Source organism: Gorilla gorilla, chromosome 18 (assembly GCF_029281585.2).
Source record: "Gorilla gorilla gorilla isolate KB3781 chromosome 18, NHGRI_mGorGor1-v2.1_pri, whole genome shotgun sequence".
In the NCBI taxonomy this organism is placed as follows: Eukaryota; Metazoa; Chordata; class Mammalia; order Primates; family Hominidae; genus Gorilla; species Gorilla gorilla.
In genome coordinates, this window is record NC_073242.2 from 111737846 (window position 1) to 111756298 (window position 18453).

The 18453-nt window shown below is 46.0% G+C and overlaps 1 protein-coding gene across 1 annotated transcript in view; it reads left to right on the top strand.

Annotated features, from left to right (window-relative positions):
• Positions 1-16627: 16627 nt before the first annotated feature.
• BCO1 (beta-carotene oxygenase 1) overlaps positions 16628-18453 on the top strand; it is a 51480-nt gene continuing 49654 nt past the window's right edge. Inside the window, exon 1 of the mRNA XM_019011404.4 lies at positions 16628-17050. Within this exon, the coding sequence (XP_018866949.4) occupies positions 16987-17050 (64 nt within the window). The 5' untranslated portion in view covers positions 16628-16986. The remainder of the gene's footprint in view (positions 17051-18453) is intronic.

Sequence of the window (18453 nt, forward strand, 5' to 3'; positions counted from 1 at the left end):
GCACTTTGGGAGGCCGAGGCGGGTGGATCGCTTGAGCTCAGGAGTTCAAAACCAGCTTGGCCAACATGGTGAAACCTGGTCTCTACTCAAAACAGAAAAAAATTAGCCGGGCATGGTGGTGCATGCCTATAATGCCAGCTACTTGGGAAGCTGAGGCAGGAGAATTGTTTGAACCTGAGAGGCAGAGGTTGCAGTGAGCTGAGATCACGCCATTGCACTCCAGCCTGGGCAACAAGAGTGAAACTCCGTCTCAAAAAAACAAAAACAAAAACAAAACAACAACAATAAAACACATACAAGAGCTGGACGAGATGACTCACACCTATAATCCCAACACTTTGGGAGGCCAAGGCGGGCGGATCACCCTGAGGTCAGGAGTTCGAGACCAGCTTGGCCAACACGGCAAAACCCCATCTCTACTAAAAATACAAAAAATTAACCAGGCGTGGTTGCATGTGCCTGTGGTCCCAGCTACTTGGGAGGCTGAGGCAGGAGAATCACTTGAACCTGGGAGGCGGAGGTTGCAGTGAGCCGAGATCACGCCACTGCACTCCAACCTGGGCGACAGAATGCGACTCTGTCTCAAAAAAAAAAAAAAAAAAAAAAATCAAAGCCCAGAGTTGGATGATGTGGTCTGCATAAGAAATTAGTAATCTGAGGTTACAGAGGGAGACTTGCAATGTGGTGACACCCTGGAGTGTTCAGAAAAGGTGTCAGGTATATAATTCCTCCAGCCAGAGACGTTAGAGAATGCAGTTGTCTAATATTTGGCTTTAAGCTGTTAACTTGCTCTGACATAAGTCACTCTTTCTTTCTCCCCATTGCCCCTCGTCTATCCCGTGGCAACCTTTAATCTTTTTTTTTTTTTTTGAGGCGGAGTCGTGCTCTGTCATCCAGGCTGGAGTGCAGTGGCTCAATCTCGGCTCACTGCAACCTCCACCTCCTGGGTTCAAGTGATTCTCAAGCCTCAGCCTCCCGAGTAGCTGAGACTACAGGCGCGTGCCACCATGCCTGGCTGATTTTTGTATCTCTAATCTATTTTCTGACTCTATGGATTTGCCTATTCTGGATGTTTCACCTAAATGGAGTCATACAATACGTGGACTTTTGTGTTTGGCTACTTTCACTTAGCATCAGGTTTTCAAGGTTCATCCACGTTGTAGCATGTACTTCACTATTTTTTGTGGCTGAATTATATCCCATCCTATGGATAAACCACATTTTATCTATCATTGGTTGATAGACATTTGGGTTGTTTTACTGTGTGAATTTCTTAGGGAAGGGACATCTCTTAATCTCTGTCTACCCCATGTCTGGCTCATAATAAGACTCAAGGAATATTTGCCAGCCTGGCCCCATCTCCCAGGTCCCCGGAGATTACCCTGTTGCCTCTGTCATTTTCCTAGAAACCACTGCAATCCTTCTGGAGTGACCCTGCCAGACAGAGAATGGGGAAGGGCTAGAGCCCAGGATGGGATGCAGGATTGTTGCTGACTCAGGCTAGGACACAGGCTGAGCAGAACAGGCCTGTTATCTCTAGAGGTCAACCTTCTAATAACTTTCCTTCGAAAACTATGTGGAAAGTCACACGCAGTGATAATGTAAAGGGTAAAGGCTTAATTTATGTCCCTAATGAAACTTGCTTGGGTACATTTGATAACAAATGCAAATCTGCAGGCTAAATTCCATGTTCACGTTCTTTACATTCTGATAAATTGCAGACTCCTGGGCACAGTGTTCTTCTTGTTGACATCAGCTCCCAATGTCCCTTAACCTCTGTGTGCATGAAGCTCCACTGAAAGTAGTCAGGACATGGCTGGACCCTGTGAACATTATTTCCAGTGATCTGATACAGCTGTCTGAGCCTCCAAGTGGGATCAGCAACATGAAAACAGAAAGACAGCAAGTTTGGTTTAAATAAGGCATTGAGGCCAGGCACAGAGGCTCACGCCTGTAATCCCAGCACTTTGGGAGGCCGAGACAGGTGGATCACCTGAGATCAGGAGTTCGAGACTCAGCCTGACCAATGTAAAGAAACCCCATCTCTGCTAAAAATACAAAATTAGCCAGGCATGGTGGCAGATGCCTGAAATCCCAGCTACTGGGGAGGCTGAGGCAGAATTGCTTGAACCAGGGAGGCAGAGGTTGGGGTGAGCCAAGATCGCACCATTGCACTCCAGCCTGGGCAACAGGAGCGAAACTCCATCTCAAAAGATAAAAAATAAAAATAAGGCATTGAGTCCATAAAAAGAACCATAAAGATAGTTATGCCCTGTTATTCCAGTTATTCCAGTCTGGGGAATATTCCCATCTTACTTTGAGTCCCCCAGAAGCCAACTGAGACCAAGATTAAGAGCAAGGAGTCTATTTGCTTTTTGTTTTCTGGTTTTGGTTTTTTTTTTGAGACAGTCTCACTCTGTCACCCAGGCTGGATTGCAGTGTCGCCGTCTCGGCTCATTACAGCCTCCATCTCCCGGGTTCAAGCAGTTATCCTACCTCAACCTCCTGAGTAGCTGGAATTACAGGCACACGCCATCACATCCGGCTAATTTTTGTATTTTTAGTAGAGATGGAGTTTCACCATGTTAGCCAGGCTGGTCTTGAACTCCTGGCCTCAAATGATCCGCCCTCCTCGGTCTCCCAAAGTGCTGGGATTACAGGTGTGAGCCATCGCACCTGGCCTCAAGGAGTCTATTTGGGGGGGAACCTAGGAAGCCCTGGCAGGGGAAGAGGACTATATTTCTCTATAGGAATTGGTGGCTTTATCAGTCATATTTAATCTTGGTTCTCCTTTAGATCGTAAAGAGGACATAGCAGAAGAATTCCCATGGTCCCATTACCCTAACACATTTTCATTTCTTCAGGGTTCCTTCATACACCTTGTTCCCTTGAAGACAGGTGTTTTCCCAGGCACTACTGTAGTGTCTGTGATTAGTTCATAAGCATTTCCTGCTTAGCATTAGACAGGAAGGCTTTTCCATGTTGCTAATGGGCTTTGAAATTGACATGGTGGTGGCAGAGCCTCCTTTTACTAAATGGACATTGCTAAATCATTCCCATATTGCTGGACACGTCATGTGGATTTTAGTCATCTGTTTCTCGTTTGTCTGGCTTTGCTATTCTAGTCAACACAACTTTGAACATCTTCTTGCATGCATGCTTTAGCCTGGGCTGAGTTATCTCTTGAGGATTGTAGCAGACACTGTCAGTGCTCACCCTAACCCACACACCTGCCATGCAGACATCTGTGGCTCTGCCTCCCTCTGCATATGTGTGACAGGATGGAAGTGCCTGGAAGTTAGCACCTCTCAGGAGAAACTCTCAACCTTGACTGAGCAGAATTGGTGAATCAATACCCTGACTCCTGAAGATAACTCTGAGGCGTGTTCCCACCGGCTCCAGGAGATCCCCAGCCAGACTGAGTTTCAGTTGCTCATGATGGTGATAGGCTTGAGAATGTATTGTTAACATCTTTTCTCCTCCCTTATCTTAGGTCCCCATTCCCCTGCTGTTATTTCCTAGGTTCAAATCTTAGGCTTCTCCAGAGAAACAGAATCAATAGGAGATAGACAGATCAATAGACACAGATAGATAGATAGATGCATAGATACATAGACACATAGACAGATGAATAGATAGATGGATATTATAATAATAAAAAAGAAAATCAATAAGTAAAGCAAAAAAAAAAAACAAAAAAACAGGGCCAGGCACAGTGGCTCACACGTGTAATCCCAGCACTTTGGGAGGCTGAGGCAGGTGGATCACCTGAGGTCAGGAGTTTGGGACCAGCCTGACGAAAATGGTGAAACCCCATATCTACAAAAATACAAAAATTAGCAGGGCATGGTGGTGTGTGCCTGTAATCCCACTACTCAGGAGGCTGAGGTAGAAGAATTGCTTGAACCTGGGAGACGGTGGTTTTAGTGAGCCAAAGGTTTCAGTGAGCCGAGCTTGCGTCATTAGACTCCAGCCTAGGCAACGAGAGCAAAAACTGTCCAAAAATAAAAATAAAAAAAGGAACCAAATAGGCCAGACACAGTGGCTCGTGCCTGATGCCTGTAATCCCAGCACTTTGAGAGGCTGAGTCAGGTGGATCACCTGAGACCAGGAGTTCAAGACCATCCCGGTCTACACAGCGAAATCCCTTCTCTACAAAAAATACAAAAATTAATTGGGTGTGATTGCGCACCCCTGTAATCCCAGCCACGTGGGAGACTGAGGCAGGAGAATCATTACGATCATGGAAGCTAAGAAGTCCATAATCTGCTCTCTGCAAACTGGAGAACCAGGAAAGCCACTGGTCTAACCCTCTCCAAGTCTAAAGGCCCAGGAACCAGGAGCTCTGATGTCCAAAGGCAGGAGAAACGGATATCCCAGCTCATTTTTTGTTCTACTCAGGTCCTCCATGATGCCCATCCACACTGGGGAGGGTGGGTGTGCCTTTCTCAGTACACTGATCCAAATGCCAGTCTTTTCTGGAAACAACCTCACAGACACATCCAGACATACTGTTTTACCAGCTCTCTGGGGAATCCCTTAGCCCAGTCAAGCTGACACGTAAAATTAACCATCACAACCTCCCAAATAAGTTTCTTGCGCTTGAATCCTACTTCTGGGGGAACCCAAGCCTAGACAGACATATTCCCAGGACAAGGGCACCTGGACCACAGGGGTGAATATCTTCACGATTCTTGTTGTAGACTCAATGCCCTATTTAAACCAAATTAATTATCTTTCCGTTGCTCATGTGACCGATCCCACCTGAAGACTAAGACTGGTAGATCAAATCCCAGGACATAACCTTGCACAGCCAAGTGGGGCCCTGGGGTCCTGGCTGCTTTCCTGATGGCTTCAATTCTGTACTTGGAGACCATCTTTGAGCAACTGATAACAACCTCAGTCTTTGGAATGATGAGCTCTTGATTATTTATTGATTTATTTTTATTACTTTTAAATTTTATTTTACTTTTATTTTTGTAGAGATGGGGTTTCACACTGACACCCAAGCTGGAGGGCAGTGTCATGATCACAGCATACCACAGCCTCAAACTCCTGCACTCAATTGACCCTCCCGCCTCAGCCTCCTAAGTAGCTGGGACTGTAGGTATGTGCCACCACGCTAAGCTAATTTTAAAAAATTTATTTTTTAGAGACGGGAGTCTCTAACTCAGCTTCCCAAGTAGCTGGGACTATAGGTGCACACCACCATGCCTGGCTAATTTTTGCATTTTTTATAGAGGTGGGGTTTCACCATGTTGGCCAAAACTCCTGGCCTCAAGTGATCCATCCAATTCTGCCTCCCAAAGTGCTGGGATTACGGGCATGAGCCACCACATCCGGCCCCAGCTAATTTTTTTTTTTTTTTTTTGAGATGGAGTCTCACTCTGTAGCCCAGGCTGGAGTGAAGTGGTGAGATCTCGGCTCACTGAAAGCTCCTCCTCCCAGGTTCATGCCATTCTCCTGCCTCAGCCTCCCGTGTTGCTGGGAACTACAGGTGCCCGCCACCACGCCTGGCTAATTTTTTGTAGTTTTAGTAGAGACAGGGTTTCACCATGTTAGCCAGGATGGTCTTGATCTTCTGACCTCATGATCCACCTGCCTCGGCCTCCCAAAGTGCTGGGATTACAGGCATGAGCCATTGCGCCCGGCCAGCCCCAGCGAATTTTTTTTTTTTAAGTTTTTGTAGAGATGGGGGTCTTGGTATGTTGCTCAGGCTGATCTTGAACTCCTGGGCTCAAGCAATCCTGTTGCCTCAGCCTCACAGAATGCTGGGATTAAAGCCACGAGTCACTGCACCCAGCCTTGATAGTTATTTTTTAAATTGAATTTTTGTCAAGCATCCTTGATTGAACCCTAATTACATAGATGGTGGAAATTTGGTTTTCCAGCTCAGGCATCAGGATAACTTATTTTTAATGCAATTATTTATCAGCAATGCCTTCTGTATTTCAATCTTATCAATTCTTCCTTCTACGCATGGGATATTAGTGCTATATAAATTATAGCACTTATAATTGTTACTTGCCTTCTTATCTTCCTTGTTAGACTTTGAACTCATTTAGGTCAGGAGATACGATTCTCTAGTTTTCTGTCTCTAATACTCCACATGACACTAGTCTTAACTGCTCTGTAGAATGTTGTAGAATTAATGAATCTTCTTAAATATTGATGGCATAATTTATGGTGTTTTGTTCAGTAGCGAAGGTTTTTTTGTTTGTTTGTTTTGAGATGGAGTTTTGCTCCTGTTGCCCAGGCTGGAGTGCAATGGCAAGATCTTGGCTCACTGCAATCTCTGCCTCCTGGGTTCAAGCAATTATCCTGCCTCAGCCTCCCAAGTAGCTGGGATTACAGGGGCCCGCCACCATGCCCAGCTAATTTTTGTATTTTTAGTAGATACAGGGTTTCACCATGTTCTCCAGGCTGGTCTTGAACTCCTGACCTCAGGTGATCTGCCTGTCTCGCCCTCCCAAAGTGCTGGGATTACAGGCGTGAGCCACTGCACCCGTGAAGTTTTTCCTCCAGAAGCCCCAGGGACGCTGTCTGGTTACCCGTGCTGTTCTCCCTTTGCGGGGACAGCAGGTGCCACCTTTGAGGGGACTTTGGCTGTCACTATGGACTCTGCTATCTAAGATTTCAAAGATCTCTTTGTTATCTGGTCAACTTATCACCCTGGCTAATTAGAGGCACCGTTTAGAAGCAAACTTAATTGGAAAATTGCAAAGTAATTTAAATATGATAATATTATCTCCAAAAGGTTAATATTAACTAATTGTAGCTAATCATTTTGTAATCAGAGATATAGAATTGCAAAATAAGGCTGTTGTGTTTTTAATAGCATGAAAACTTTTTGAACTCGCTTTTATTTCTTAACCTCCTGACTGTTCTATAGGCTCCACCCGTCCTGTGGGACAAGTGGCCTCAGGGAAGGAGCGACACCTCTTCCCTGCCCCTTCCCAAAATCACTCAAGGAAGAGCATCCCATGGTCAAATCTCCCACCTCCATCACATATTGCATGATCTCTGACCTCACCAAGGTTCTGCTGCTTTGTCCATAAGATGGTGATAATAATAGTTCCTGCCAAACAGTGCCTGGGCAAGGATTAGAAGATTCAGTTGGTGCAAAATGCAGAGAAGGGGGCACACTGTACGTGAACTCCCTTCCTTCTCCAGCCCCGAAGTTCACATACTTCCTCTCCCCAAAAGGAGGAGGTGAAGGCATTCTACTTCCTCTGAGAGTATCTTACAGCCTCCCAAGGGCTGACTGTGTGTGATTCTACTCCCAGCCTTCCACCCTCCCAGTGCAAACCCAATTCTGCTATCTCTGGATTGCTACAGAAGCAGCACTGTCAACTTGTGCAAACATGTGTGCCTTGTGGGGAAGCCAGGAGATCTCCAACCCGACACCAGTGCCAGGAGGGGCCTGCTGGTAAAGGCCTTCATGCAATGCAGACGTCCTTGCTCTGTGTTTCTTCCGAAGGCCTGCGTGCAATGCAGACTTTCTCCATCTATGCTCTAATTTTCTTCCTGGTTTCCTCTCAGCAACTCGCACCTCCACTCCCACAATCTGTTGGAAATTTTCCCGTTCCCTCCCTCCCTCTCTCTTCTGCTCACCTTTCTTGCTTCTCTCCCGCCACAGCCCTACACAACGCACGTCTCTCCCTCCCACAATCCAGAGCAATTAGTGTAGCGGCCACCCCATGTGATATCTTGAATCTGGGCACAAGCAGGTCCTGCTAGTAGGAATGCTCTTCTTGTCTTCTCCACATGGCCAATGCCTAGCAATCCTTCAGGTCTTGGAGCAAACATTAGTCTTTCTGTGATGTCCGCTCTCCACTGCGCTCCTCCAGCCTTGTACGATGTCCCATACCTTCCTCTGTTGCCAAGCATGCTGTGTTCCATATTTATGGAACAGATGAATGAATGGATACATGGACTAATTTACATTTTTACCATTGTCAGCCACGGACTTCCCTGACATTGCACCCCCTCAACTGGCTTTCCATCCAGCCATAACTGCCTTGGCCTCCCTTGGTTGCCTATGAATGCCATCTTAGCAGTTCTGCTAACTCAGCACTGTCAATAGAACTTTCTGTGATCATGGAAATGTTCTGTGACTGTACTGTCCAGTATAACAGCCACCAACCACACAGGGCCACAGAGCCCTTGAAATGTGGCTACTGTGAATGAGGAGCTCACTTTTTCATGTAACTTCATTGCAATTAACGTATGTTTAAATGTAAATAGCCGAGTGTGCTTAGCGGCTACTGTGTTGAACAGCACAGCTAAGCTGTCACACGAATAGCTTCATTGAACATCTTCTCCAAGGATGCTATTGCCTGCAGTATAAAGGCCATATTCTTACAAAAGCTGCACAGTGCAATCCTTAATCCACTTACCAGCCCCAGGTAGTGGAGATGAACACGGCTGCAAGTACAGATTCTAGAGCCAAGCCCAGCTCTGGGATACTGAGCAAGTTTCTTAGCTTCTCTGTGCCTCACTTTCCTTATCTTTAAAATGGGGCAAAACCACCTAAACTCAGGATTACTGTGAGGAGGACATGGATTCATATGTGTAAAAGGGTTAGAAGAGGGTCTGGCATATACAAAGCTCTCAATAAATGGCCAATGGTCCTCCTGCCTGGAGAGGTCACCCCCTCCTCCTTCCCCATCCAATTACTTCCCACTCTCAAGGGCTCAGCTGTGCACCCCCTCCTCCAGGAAGCCTTCTTTCCTAATCCTCCACAGCATCACCAAGCTTTCCTTCCTCAGAACCCCTACGATAGTTCCTATCTGTGCCTCTTGTAGAGCGGCTATTCTAGGCAACTAATTATTACTTACTGTGTATGTACATGGCTTCACAGCCAGGCTAAAAGAGACTTAAATCCCAACGTTCCTGTGTATTGGTGTCTATTTTTCAACTGCATGCAAGTAACTCAAAATTAGTATGTTTGATTATTATATTGGCTGGCCGTTTCAGTTTTTCTGTCTTTCCCAAGAAAAGAAAGGGGGAAAGAATGCTCTGAGTGCCTACTGTATTTTAAGCACTGTGACATACACAGTTTTATACTGTTTAATTTAAACTTTGTAGCCAGTCAATGAGGCAGATGTTATAATTTCCATTTCAGAGATCAGGAAACTGAGGGTCTGAGACTTAAGTACGTGGTTCAGACATTTAGTTTGTAAGCAGAAGAACTGAAACCCAAATGCAAATGAGTCTGTCGGGGTAGCTAGTTTCCAAAGATGGCCCCAAATGGACCATATAGCCCAGACCCTATAGTCACAACCTTGAATGGTCCCTCCTCACGGAATTTTTGCTGGCCCTGTGATTGGTTCTAACCAATAGAAGGCAGTGGAAGCTAAACTATCTCAATTCTGGTGTAGCCTTAAAAGGTACTGGCAACTTCTGCTTCCTCTCTCTTGTGTCACTCACCTTTGGGAGACTTTTGATGCTATGTATTATAAAAAGTTTGGCTACTGTGCTGGTAAGATCTCACAGAGAGAAAGCGAGGCCAAGGCCCAGCCCCTCTAACATCCTAGTCTTCCTAGTCAATTCCAGCAACCATGTAAGGAAAGCTGAGCAATAAAAGCAGAAGAACTGCCCAGCTGAGCCCACGCAACCTGCAGAACTTAGAGAGCATATGAATGATTGTTGTTTTAAGCCACTACATTTCGGAGTGGGATGTTACACAGCAATAAATAACCAAAACTCTTACATAAGATGTGCCATTTCTCTCTACATTGCCATTGCCCCTGTTCTCTTATGCACTGGCCAGTTTTCAGTCCCGTTTTAAGGCAGTGAATGCACTACACAAATTGTCTGTGAAACACTCACCTTTGCTCTCCTAGCTCTTCCCCAGCCGGCCCCTCTGAAAGGTGGGAAGCATTACAGTTTTGTGGGGAAGAACATGTAGCGATCGGCTGTTGACCTACATCAAGTTACTCCACATCTCTGAGACTATAAAAATAAGATTGCTACTGACATCCTTGCAAGGATGTGGAGGGATTAAAAGAAAGACTGCTGCTAGAACACTTAGCTCAGTAACCAGCACGTGCAAGCATTCAGATCAGAGGCTGGAGGAGAGCAGGCCAGGAGACAGCTTCTATTGGAACCAACCCCTCATCCCATTCTCCCCACATTAGTGAAAACAACAGAACACAAGGGTCAGGCCTCCATGGGTTCAGAGCAATGCCAGAGCTTTTGAGGGGAAGAGCAGCTGCTGCTTCATGTCGATGGGTTTTCAACATGAAGGCAGTCCTGCAAACCACTGTGAGACCCCTTCCCCTTTGGGAAATATATGTCCAGCCTCAGCCTCCAAACAAAAAGAACATCATGAGGGCCAAAAAAGGCAGAGACCGGGTCTCATTAATCACCTCTATTCCCTCAGAGGTTGGCGTGTAGTAGGTGTCAGGTCCAAAAAGGCACAGATTTGTTTTGTTCACTGCTACATTTCCAGCACATAGTAGGTGCTCAATCAGTATGTGTTGAATGGGCCAGGCTCGGTGGCTCATGCCTGTAATCTCAACACTTTGGGAGGCCAAGGCAGGTGGATCGCTTGAGCTCAGGAGTTTGGGACCACTTGCCCAGTTGCCTGGGCAATATGGCAAAACATCATTTCCACAAAATACAAAAAAATTAGCCTAGAGTGGTGGCACAGGCCTATCGTCCCAGCTACTCAAGAGGCTGAGGTGGGAGGATCACTTGAACATAGGAGGCTGAGGCTGCAGTGAGCTGAGACTGCACCATTGCACTCCAGCCTGGGTGACAGAGTGAGACCCTGTCTCAAAAAAAAAAAAAAAAAAAAAAAAGGTGTTGAATGCACTGCCTGCAGCGGACACTGTCAGTTGCCTATCCTAGGCCATTCCCTCCTTTTTCCTTGATAATGGAATTCTGACAAGATCCAGGTGGCAATGATGCCACTCCAGGGGTGACTCGGAGGAAATTAAATTAAAGTTTGTCTGAGGAAATTAAAGCGCTCCTGTTCCTCTTTGTCGGGGATTGGTTAGGGGTGGTCATGTGACACAGTTCTATTCAGCCAATGAGGCACAAGAGAAAATCTGCTCAGAGGATTCTGGAAAAGATTTCCCTCCAGCATAAAATGAGAGGTCTACAAAGAAAACTCCTCTTCTGTCCCTGCCTTATCTTCCTGCTTTTGCACATCTCTATGTGAGGCCATGATTTCCCAGGCAACGGCAATCATTCATAACCAGAAATGAACAAGCCAACGATGAGAAGACAACCTTCTGAGGCTAGAAGTGTGGAAGCCCTTGCCAGGTGAGCTTCCGCGTCAACCAGCATGCCACCTCTCGATGGCTTGATGTCTGCAATAAATGCACATCTTTGCAGTTTCAGCAGATGTTCTGTTACCTGCAGCAAAAGTGTCTTCCCTTACACATTGTGACTTAATGATATTGTTACGGGCTGAATTGTGTTCTGTAAAATTCATACATTGAAGCCCTAACACCCCATACGGCAGAATGTGACTGTATTTGGAGATAGGGTCGTTAAAAAGGTGATTAAATTAAACTGAGGCCATTAGGTTGGCCCCTGATCCAATATAACTGGTCTCCGTACAAGAAGAGGAAATTTGATTGGTCACAGCGGCTTGTGCCTGCAGTCCTAACTACTCAGGAGGCTGAGGCAGGAGGATCGCTTGAGCCTAGGTGTTTGAGACTGTAGTGAGCTATGATTGCACCACTGCACTCCAGTCTGGGCAACAGAGTGAGACCATGTCTCTTAAATAAATAAATAAAATTTAAAAATGAAAGAAGAGGAAATTCAGACACACCAAGAGACACCAAGGATGTGCACACAGAGAAGGATGATATGAAGACACAGCAAGAAATCACACCTGCTACCTTCATCTCCCAAACAACCTGATACCTTGTTTTTTTTGTATGTTTGTTTGGTTTCGCTTTTTTGAGACGGAGTCTTACTCTGTTGCCCAGGCTGGAGTGCAGGGGTGCAATCGTAGCTCACTGCAGTGTCAAACACACCTGGCTGGAGTGGTGGGATCTCAGCTCACTGCAACCTCTGCCTTGCCACTTCAAGCAATTCTCCTGCCTCAGCCTCCCCAGTAGCTGAGATTACTGGCATGTGCCACGATGCCTGGCTAATTTTGTATGTTTAGTAAAGACGGGGTTTCACGATGTTGGCCAGGCTGATCTTGAACTCCTAACCTGGGGCAATCCGCTCATCTAGGCCTCCCAAAGTGCTGGGATTACAGGCATGAGCCACCGTGCCCAGCCAAAACCTGATACCTTGATCTCAGACTCCTAGCCCCTAGAACTGTGAGAAAAAAAAATTCTGTTGTTTAAGCCACCCAGTCTGTGGCATTTGTTATGGCAGCCCTAGCAAACTTACACAGATATCTATTGTTATGCTTAATTTATTACCACCATTAGTTTTTTTGTGGGTTTTTTTTTTTGTATGTGGTGTTTGTTTGTTTTGAGATAGGGTCTCTGTCGTCCAGGCTGAAGTGGAGTGGTGCAAACATGGCTCACTGCAGCCTCAAACTCCCTGAGCTCAGGCGATCCTCCCACTTCAGCCTCCCAAGTAGCTGGGACCACAGGTGTCTGCCACCACCATCACTGCCAGCTAATTTTTCTATTTTTCATAGAGGCAAGGTCTCGCTATGTTGCCCAGGCTGGTCTCAGACTTCTGACCTCAAGTGTTCCATCAGCCTCTGCCTCCCAAAGTGCTGGGATTACAGGTGTGAGCCACCGTGCCCGGACTCCATTGGTATTTTAAATAACCTTTATCTTACTATCTAACTGCCCCTTGGGTGCAGTTGGGACCTGGATAAGAGAGCTTGCCCTTTCTCTGATATAAGAATGCAGTGACACCAACCCAAGACCCAAGACTGGTCCTGTCAGGGCCCATCCACCCATTACTTCATTCAGTAAAAATCCAGCAGACACCCATTGTGCGTTGGAGCTGTGTAGAATTGTCAGGGTAAGTACTTTGAAGTCGGGCTGCCTGGCTGTGCCTCCTAATTTGAGCCGCTCCTCACTTGGAGACCTAGGGCAAGCAAGTTATCTTCCCTGTACTCTCTGACCTTGAGAATGGTGGTAGGAACAAACATCTCATAGGACTGTATAAGGCCAGGGTGAGCCAGTGCAGGTAAACTGCTCAGTTGCTTTTCTGAATATGCAAAGATTGACAAGAAGGGAGAGCACAGTCATGTTTTGACTCATATATATATATATGTTTATATATATATATATGTTTATATATATATATATGTTTATATATATATATATGTTTATATATATATATATATATATATATATTTTTTTTTTTTTGTGAGACAGATTCTTGCTCTGTTGCCCAGGCTGGAGGGCAGTGGTGGGATCTCAGCTCACTGCAACCTTCACCTGCCAGGTTCAAGCAATTCTCCTGCCTCAGCCTCCCAAGAAGCTGGGATTACAGGTGCACACCACTATACCAGGCTAGTTTTTGTATTTTTAGTAGAGACGGGGTTTTACCATATTTGCCAGGCTGGTCTCGAACTCCTGAACTCAAGTGATCTGCCCGCCTCGGCCTCCCAAAGTGTTGGGATTACAGGCTTGAGCCACCGCACCTGGCATGTTTTCACTCAGATGGTTTTGTTGTAACCCTTCCAACAAGCCCTGTGACACAGATACTGCCACCCCCATTTTGCCAAGTGAAGTGAGGTTCAGAGAAGTCACGTAACAAAAGCTGAAGAGTTGCTGAATCTCAGAGCTGAGGTCCAAACCCAGGTCTTCTGACCTCTAAGCCCTGAGCTCTTTCTTGCACCCTGGTGGTGTCGTTTTTTTCCCAGAGCCCTTAGAGTATGCCAGACATTCCCATGTAATCCTCACAAGAACGTGGCTTCCACAAGCTAGGAATAAAGAACTCTGACATGGATACACGTGTTTAGACCACACAGCGGGATAAACTGGCAAGTTATTGGAGGTCTTACTGGAAAGGTGGTTCAAAGGGAAGTGCCCTCCAAGAGAATGGGAGGAAAAGGTAAAGGCATTGTTTGGTAACTGTCTGAGACTAGGTGCTTTTGCTAGACCCTATACAATAGGCTTGAGGTGCTAATATCGTTATGCCTCACTTTATAGTTGAAAAAAAGGAGGCTCAAAGAGGGTGGAATGGCCCAGACACACAGAAAATGGACGACCTGGCCAGGCGCGATGGCTCACGCCTCTAACCCCAGCACTTTGGGAGGCCAAGGTGGGTGGATCACTTGAGGTCAGGGGTTTCAGACCAGCCCGGCCAATATGGTGAAACCCCATCTCTACTAAAAATACAAAAATTAGCCGGGGATGGTAGCGGACACCTGTAATCCCAGCTACTCGGGAGGATAAGGCAGAAGAATCGCTTGAACCTGGAAGGCGGAGACTGCAGTGAGCCAAGTTCACGCCGCTGCACTCCAGCCTGGGTGACAGAGCGAGACTCTATCTCAAAAAATATAAAAGAGAAAAGGATGAGCTGTAATTTTTTTTTTTTCTGAGATGGAGTCTCACTCTGTCACCCACGCTGGAGTACAGTGGCACCATCTTGGCTCACTGCAACCTCCACCTCCTAGTTTCAAGTGATTCTCCTGCCTCAGCCTCTTGAGTAGCTGGGATTACAGGTGCCCATCACCATGCCCAGCTAATTTTTGTATTGTATTTTTAGTAGAAATGAGGTTTCACCATGTTGGCCAGGTTGGTCTTGAACTCCTGACCTCAGGTGATCTGCCTGCATTGGCCTCCCAAAGTGATGGGATTACAAGCATGAGCCACCATGTCCAGCCAATCAGCTATAATTTGAATTTAGTTTCAACTCGGGCATGTAGCATCTTTCCTCTGGGTCAGGTCTTCGCAACTCCTGCTGCACACATGTAGGTACTTTTCATTATTATTTATTATTATTATTATTATTTTGAGACGGACTCTCGCTCTGTCACCCAGGCTGGAGTGCAGTGGCGCGATCTCGGCCTACTGCAAGCTCTGCCTCCTGGGTTCATGCCATTCTCCTGCCTCAGGCTCCCGAGTAGCTGGGACTACAGGTGCCTGCCACCACGCCCGGCTAATTTTTTGTATTTTTAGTAGAGACGGGGTTTCACGGTGTTAGCCAGGATGGTCTTGATCTCCTGACCTCGTGATCAGCCCGCCTCTGCCTCCCTATGTTTTATTTTTGAGATAAGGGCTTGCTTTGTTGCCCAGGCTGGAGTCCAGTGCTGCTATCACAGTTCACTGCAGCCTCAACCTCGCAGACTCAAGTGATCCTCCCACCTCAGTCTCCCGAGTAGTTGGGACTACAGGCACGCACCACCATGCCCAGCTAATTTTTTTTGGTAGAGACGGAGCCTCAATATGTTGCCTAGGCTGGTCTTAATTCCTGGGCTCAAGTGATCCTCCCGCCTTGGCCTCCGAAAGTGCTAGGATTACAGGTGTGAGCCGCTACACCCGGCCAACATAAAAAAAAAAAAAACTGATGGCTGAGATCCACCTTCAGAGATTCTGCGTCAGTGGGTCTGGAGTGAGGCCCAGCACTGGTACATTTAGTACTGCCAACCAGGTGATTCCAATGTGTGCCAGGGCGGAAGCACAGCCAGACCACACAGCTGTCAGGAATGAACGGCCCAAGGTGCTGGCATGTGCTCTCAGCCCAGACCGGACCATCATTATTCTCAGCTGGGTTGCATAAAGGCCAGTGCCACTGCCTTTTCTTACTCTACCCACAGATCAAATGACTGGTTCTTTCTTTAAGCAAAATACGTTAAGATGAGTTCATTAACTTCAATCAGTGCATATAGCAAGTTGAATACGAATTTCAGGCAATGGCAACACATGAAGATACACGAATAATAGGGAAGCTCAGATCAAATTCAGGCATTGTTTTGCCCTCCTGATAGGCCAGGAAGTTGAAGTTTCTTTTTTACTATTCTGTTTACTTATTTATTTTTTGAGACAGAGTCTCACTCTGTGGCCGAGGCTGGAGTGCAGTGGTGCCATCTCAGCTTACTGCAATGTCTGCCTCACGGGTTCAAGCGATTTTCCTGCCTCAGCCTCCTTAGCATCTGGGATTGCAGGCGTCTTCCACCACGCCTGGATAATTTTTGTATTTTTAGTAGAGACAGGATTTCGCCGTGTTGGCCAGGCTGGTCTCGAACTCCTGACCTCAAGTGATCCACCAACCGTGGCGTCCCGAAGTGCTGGGATTACAGGCATGAGCCACCACTCCTGACCCGTCTTTTTTACTATTCTTTATAGTTTCTGAGAAAAGCCTCTGGTTCCCGTTCGTTATTTTTTAAATGGGTACATGAAACATTTTATGTCTCCTTCTTCCAAAAAGAAAATAATGAATTAAGTGGCTCTTTATGTATGATTATTAGAGGGGAGCATCGGGACCTTTACTAAAAACAAAACAAAATGTAAAACCTTTCCCGTCTCTGCTGAAGGGGTTCCCTGCTGTGCAGCAGACATTCAATGATCACAGAGCTCAGCTCAAGGTTCTCCTAATTCCCAGCATCTCTGATGGCCCTGACTCTCTCTCTTCTTGTTCTGATCATAAACATCTCCAGCTCTTGGATTACGTCGGGCAACATAACAGGAGGCACTGAATTCTCTCTGCTTATTTAGAACCTAGCCTGCAGCAAGCTTTTTTTTTTTTGGTTAAGTCAAAAGTGAAACTGGAGAGGGAAAGCTGAGGGAACAATAAGAGGATTAAAGATTAGCTATGACACATGGCTTGGAAATTAACCTTTAACCAAACATCTTATAAATAACGCCAGCGCAGCTTCCCTTGTGAATGTAAAGAGATCCAGGGCTCTCGGAGAGGGACAAGTCAGAGCCAGCCAAAAAGGAAAAAGCAAAGGCAGAAACGGCATCAGGAGAGACAGAGATGTGAAAGAGGGAAGGAGCAGGAGAGCAGGAAGGAAACGCAGGAGGAGGGAGCAGCATCTCCTGTGAACACAGAGGAGCATCTGTTTGCTGTTAAAATCAGTCTCCCTCGGCACCCTGAGCGATGGATATAATATTTGGCAGGAATAGGAAAGAACAGCTGGAGCCTGTGAGGGCCAAAGTGACAGGTGAGCATTCTGATAAACACTGGGCTCTTTCTTCTATTTATTTTATTTTTATTTTTTTTGAGGCGGAGTCTCACTCTGTCGCCCAGGCTGGAGTCCAGTGGCTTGATCTCGGCCCACTGCAACCTCTGCCTCCTGGGTTCAAACGATCCTCCCACCACAGCCTGCCAAGTAGCTGAGGTTACAGGCACCGCCACCAAGTCCTGCTAATCTGTGTATTTTTAGTAGAGACGGGGTTTCGGCATGTTGGCCAGGCTGGTCTCGAACCCCTGTTCTCAAGTGATCCACCCACATCGGCCTCCGAAAGTGCTAGGATTATAGGGGTGAGCCACTGCACCTGGCTTCTTCCTTGTGTTTAGATGGACACTATTTTTTCCTGATTATATAAGTAATACTAATTGTAAATTACTTTTGGAAAGTCTGGAAAACAGTACACAGAGGGGACACATTTTCTGTGAAAATCTAGGTGTTGTTTTACACATTATAACTCCGTTTGCAAAGGGAGGAGAGTCGGTCTCACTGTTCCCAGGAAAAAAGCGTTGGAATGCCCCAGTGGGTACATAGACAATGGGATTAATCTGCAAACTGCTGCCTGTCTCAGATGCATGATGTATTTGTGCAAATGTATGCATTCTAAATTAGTTTCAAAATGCTTAGAGGGGCGTGCATGAGCTCCCACGCGTGCACATCCACCACGCACACTTGCAGGGGATTGCAGAGTCTGATGTGATTTTCTCTCAGGAGCTCACAGGTGTGAGCGCCTGCAGAGCCTATAGGAGTAGGACCTTCTATCCTTTAGAGGCCCTGTGTCTGGCTTAATCTTTTATATCTCTTGCTTTTTCCTCCTCTTTTGAGTTGTCACTTTCCTGGTACCATCTGGAATCTAAAGGGCAGTTCCTGGTTCTGGACTCCTGGGTCCCCAGAGTGGTGCTCGCTCAGTTTTAAGAACAGCTGAGTCAGCTCAGGTCTGCAGGCATTTTCATCTGCTAGATGGACTGGAATTGTTCATAAGGAGAGGACAACTGTGAGTGATTTTCGTGAGAACATCAGATTGAAGCTTTTCAACTGAGCAATTGCCTTGGGAGTCTTTTGAAACAAAAAACATAGCTTTTATGTATATTTTTTCCTGGTTACAAAGGTAAGGCACAATCTATAGCTATCAATCTGTATATATATATAGCTGTATGTATATTAAATTATATATAAATTAATTAGTGCAAATGAGAACATGGAAGGAAATAAAATCAGCTGTATTTCAAAATCTCTTAACCACTATTAATATTTGGGTCTATTTCCTTTCACTTTTTAAACCATAGGTAGATCAATTGATAGATAACTTTACTATATTTGTAAACAGTTTTTCAAAAAGCAAATGTATACTATTACATTTTTATTTTTTTTCTCAA